The 4,537-nt window shown below is 37.5% G+C and overlaps 1 protein-coding gene across 1 annotated transcript; it reads right to left on the reverse strand.

Annotated features, from left to right (window-relative positions):
• Nucleotides 1–1,482: 1,482 nt before the first annotated feature.
• On the reverse strand, nucleotides 1,483–4,258 carry LOC133691329 (trihelix transcription factor DF1-like). The gene is made up of 2 exons (XM_062111782.1): nucleotides 3,830–4,258; nucleotides 1,483–3,377 (listed from the first exon to the last, which is right to left on the reverse strand). The coding sequence occupies exons 1-2, from the start codon at nucleotides 4,120–4,122 to the stop codon at nucleotides 1,868–1,870; spliced, it is 1,803 nt and encodes a 600-aa protein (XP_061967766.1). The 5' UTR covers nucleotides 4,123–4,258; the 3' UTR covers nucleotides 1,483–1,867.
• Nucleotides 4,259–4,537: the final 279 nt, after the last annotated feature.

A 4,537-nucleotide genomic window follows, 5' to 3' on the forward strand; every position in this document is an offset into this window, starting at 1 on the left:
CCTGATTATGAGATAATTTTTCTGTTAATCCTAACAAGATTATGTGTATGGGTCAAGGCTTTATTTCCTGACTTCTCTTATTGTGCTCTTGACTTGCTTATGTCTGCTGATGGTTTTATAAAATGGTCGAACGCTATGAAGTCACGACCATATTACTTGTCATAACTTATTTCCTTGGATAAAGAAGAAAAAAGCATGGCGAATTAAAAGCTGGTACAAATTTACAAGGAGCTAATCCGTTGACGGTAATTTGAAGGAAAATGATTGTGTAGAACAAAATAAAAGAGGAAAAGAAGGATTGAAACGTTTGAGTTTTGGATAACATCAAAAAAAAATCACAGGTATATATATATATATTAATGGTTTCTGAAATTAGAGAATGGTTAATTATATAGTAAAAACAAAAGGTTGGGGATGCTTGTTTCAAGTAAAATATATTAATCATTTTATTTACAGATGTTATAATATGCTAATATTTTTTATTTAAGAACAAAATGTGATCGATATATGATAATTGTTAATTGCCGATCAATTAATTGTAGCAATGGACGGCGTTTTTAGTACTAAATCATTATGTCGTATTTGACATATTTTCTCTATATTTTATATTTTGTTTTAAGACACCATTTTATTTATTTATTAATATTGGGTGATTATATTTGTAGTTAATCGATCCAAAGTCGGGGACATGTAGGGCTCAGATTTTACCGGATTGAGGAGGGATATATATATATATATATATATTGCAAGCTTGTTATCATAATAATTAATGTTCATACTTTTCAAACCTAGGTATTCGGTAAATTAAACACCATTCAAGGTTTATACATGGCTTCACTCTATATTTGAACAGCTAGAATTTTTATTTTTTTCATTTTGCAGCTACAAAGTGGACAATAAACAATCATTCCTGGTCGTTTTATCGGCACTGACTTCAATGATAGAACGGGAACCGAACAAGTTCAGAGAAATTAAGAACTGTGTATTACGTGAGTTCCTTAGATTAACAACTTAGAAGATTCCTCTCAGTGGACCCTGTCGAAGGTCCACGAGCAGCATGACAGCGGGTGATGTTGGCATGTTGTGGGAAGGGTCCCCAGTCGGAGCCAGGGACTTAGTTTTCTTCTCCTCCATTTTTAGGTTGCTGCTTATCCATACATCATAGCTCAGATAGAAATAACTGTCGACTGTTCTTGTCCATGCCCTTTCCTCTTATTTCAATCTGCCGATAAGCATTTGCTGAGCAGTAGAGGATGTTTTTTTTTATTTAACAGACGTAATTAAATAGGGAATTTATTTCCCTTCATTGGTTTTGGAGGATTATTACAATATCTATTAATTTACACGCACGAAGGTGTAATGATTTCTTCATATCCAAATATTTCTATCAATGAAAGGTCCTATATATCTTTTGATAAAGTTTTTTTTTTTTCCCTTCTCGATGATCAAATAGCACACATATCTTGGTGAAAAACCTGAAAATAAAGCAAACTCCTGTTACCATTTCTGACATTTACACTACCATGAACATGAACAAAGCTACAGCAGTACTGGTCTCTTTTATTTATTCTTTGGAAGCTGAACCTATCTCTCTTCTTCTTTCCCACTCCCTAGCCTTATTAATTTTTCAAAAAAATTAATAAATTATAAAAATAATTAAACATATGATCCCACGACTATATTCTACAACCCTCCCCGCCCTTCAACTCACCATGTGTCCTCGGTTACAAATTAATTCAGACTTCAGAGCCCGTCATTCCGATTCAAGGACGCCAGAATCCGACGCACTTGCCAGTATTCCTCTGAATACTCAAAGAGTTAATTTGCTTCTGTGGACTTAAAACTCTCACCCGGCTGGGTTCCTTGATCATGTTTGTTTGTTTGCTACAATCTCATAGCCACTAGCTTCATCTTCATCTTCATCATCCATAAACTTGTCATCTTCGTCCTCTTGATTTTGATTATCATCACTTTCTAAATCCCCCATCACTGAATCACGTCTATGTTCTTGTTGAGCGGGAGGCCATTGTTGCTCAGGGGTTACCATCAAAGGCACTGAATTTTGAGGTTTCATATGATGAGTACTATTGGACGGACCATCAATCTTGTTTTTCTCCTTGTATAAAGCATCAAGTTGGTGAAAGTACGGACATGTTTTCGAATCCTCAGGCCTTTTCTTGCTACTCTCTTTCACTTTCTTGAAGTACTTATTGATATTCTCCCACTTCTCTTTGCATCGTTTTGCATTGCGATTGTAACCAAGCTTTCTCATCCCAGCTGAGATCTCCTCCCATAGTGGCCCTTTGGGTCCATTTTCTTGGTACTTGCAATCAAGATTAGTCCTTAGCCCGATTAAAGCTTCAACTTCTACTTTAGGCCATCTTGAAGAGCTTGCTGACATAAAATTCTGATCCCCATTATCTGATTTCATTATGTCCAGATTAGCCACCGGTTGTGGTGGTGGCACTTGTGCCACTGGCAGTGGCGGCGGCGGCGTAGGTGTTGGTGTTTTCTGTGATATCGGAGGGAGCGCTGGTGGCGGCGGCGGCTGTGTTGGGGGTGGATTATTTTGTACTTGACCCGGATTTTGTTGTTCAGATAATTTTTGCAAAAATGCCATTACTGCAGCATCTTTAGTTGCAGCTATGGATCTTTCCTGGGCTGAGATCTCGCGCTCTCTATTGATTCTGGCCATTTCTTGCATTCTCCAGGACTCTTCTCTGACCATTCTTTCATTTTCGCGTTTCGCAATTGCTTCCAAGAACTTATTCTGCGTCTCCTCTTGCTTCTGGATCACTTCCGTCATTAGCCTTTCAAAAAAGTCCTTCCATTTCCTTTTCCTCTTACGACGCCCTTGCAGTTCCACGTCCGAGGATGTTGATGAAGAAGTGGAATTGGAGTTGAGATCTGAGGAAAAGTTTGGAAAAGAAGATGGAATATTAGCTCGAGAATGATTTGTAGGGTTTGTTGCTTGTGACGGGGGGCAGATTGTAGGGTCTGTTGAAGGAAATGGAGGAACTGCAAGATTTATAGCTGAAGTGACAATGCCTTGAGACGTGTTTGTAGCAAGGGTGGCAGCTGCTGTTGATGGAATAGTATTGTGAGAAGTCCCAACAACATTAGGAGAGGGATTAACCACAGGCATTGCTATTGTGTTGGCTGGTGGAATATGAGGCTTGGTTGGTTGTGGCGGCAGCGGCGATGATAGTGAAGGGGGGTGACTTTGGAAAGCTTCTAATTGATCAAAAAACCTGTAAGTCTTGCCTTCTTGTTTACCACTTCGGCCATCTTTGGTTCTCTTGTGGTACTTGTACACGTTCTCGAATTTCTCTTTGCACTTCTTGGCACTTCGATTATAACCAAGCTCTGCTAGCTTCCTGATAGATAACAACAGTTGCAACAAAAGCATATATAACTCCAATTCTTGTTTTATCCCATCTTGAATTCAGTAATTAAAAACAAAAGATCTTGAAGAATATTCACACATAAAATAAACATGAAAATTAAAACAGCAAAACAACAGCATAAATCGATCGAATTTACAAGTGTCAGAAATTTAAATTCTTAAACACTTAATTGTTATTGCAGTGTGCACTAAAACGAAGCAAAAAAAAATCACAAATACAGTCTTCAAGATTTAAACTGCAAAGAACTACTAAAAGAAAACTAACCAAAAAAGGAAAAAAGAACACAAAAAAAAAAAATTGAACTCGCACAGACCTCTATCAATGAACTCCAAAAGAAAGGAAAAAAAAAAAAAGGGCCACCGTGTATAGTTCCCCTCATCACAAAAAATTAAAAATAAAATTGTAATTATTCTAATGATCACCTGGAAACATCCTCCCATAAAGGGCCTTTAACACTAGCATCACGAAACGCAACATCCATATCGGACCGTATTTTTAAGAGTGCCATAGTCTCTTGTCTTGGCCACCGGTTACCTCCGATACCCCGGTGACCTTCAATAACTCCTTTATCATCTTCACCTCCAACATCAATGTTTCTGCCTTCATGATGGCCACCGGTTAACGGAGGAGCTTCCCTGTTACCCACTCCTCCACCACCACTAGCAGCAAGGGTTGTTGTTGTGGTTGCTAGCACACTACTTGAGTCCCCTAGCATAGGACTCGCTTTCTTTCCTTTCTAACTCTCAATATTACAGCTCCTTGAAAAAATATACGGGCTAAAAAAATAGAAGGAAAAAAAATATCATCAAGGCAAAAGAGAAGGTGAATTCTCTTAAGGGTTTTATGGTAGATGGTTTGTATGGTATGGTGAATTTATTAATTATTTCTGTGGGATCTGCTTGTCAATGTCAAGAAGTTGTTTCTTTTTTTATTTATTTTTAATACTAGTAATTAATTTTATTTTCTTGCTTTTCTTCTTTTTAGCTATGGACTGGAATCTTTGAGGTTTTCTTTTTTTCTTTTTTCTTTTTTTTTTGTTTTTTAAGCCATTGTGGGGTGGTAGGGTTAGTTGGCTAGAAGGTGTAACTTGGTTCTCTAGCAGTAATAACGAAGATGGCACAGAAAGATAT

Source organism: Populus nigra, chromosome 4, assembly GCF_951802175.1.
Source record: "Populus nigra chromosome 4, ddPopNigr1.1, whole genome shotgun sequence".
Taxonomy (NCBI): domain Eukaryota; kingdom Viridiplantae; phylum Streptophyta; class Magnoliopsida; order Malpighiales; family Salicaceae; genus Populus; species Populus nigra.

What these genes read in the sequence shown, in the direction of transcription:
- LOC133691329 (XM_062111782.1), bottom strand. Translation starts at nt 4,122, where the DNA reads ATGCTAGGGGACTCAAGTAGTGTGCTAGCAACCACAACAACAACCCTT. An exon ending in TTATGGGAGGATGTTTCCAG is followed by an intron (nt 3,378 to 3,829) that starts GTGATCATTAGA and finishes GTTATCTATCAG; the next exon opens with GAAGCTAGCAGAGCTTGGTT.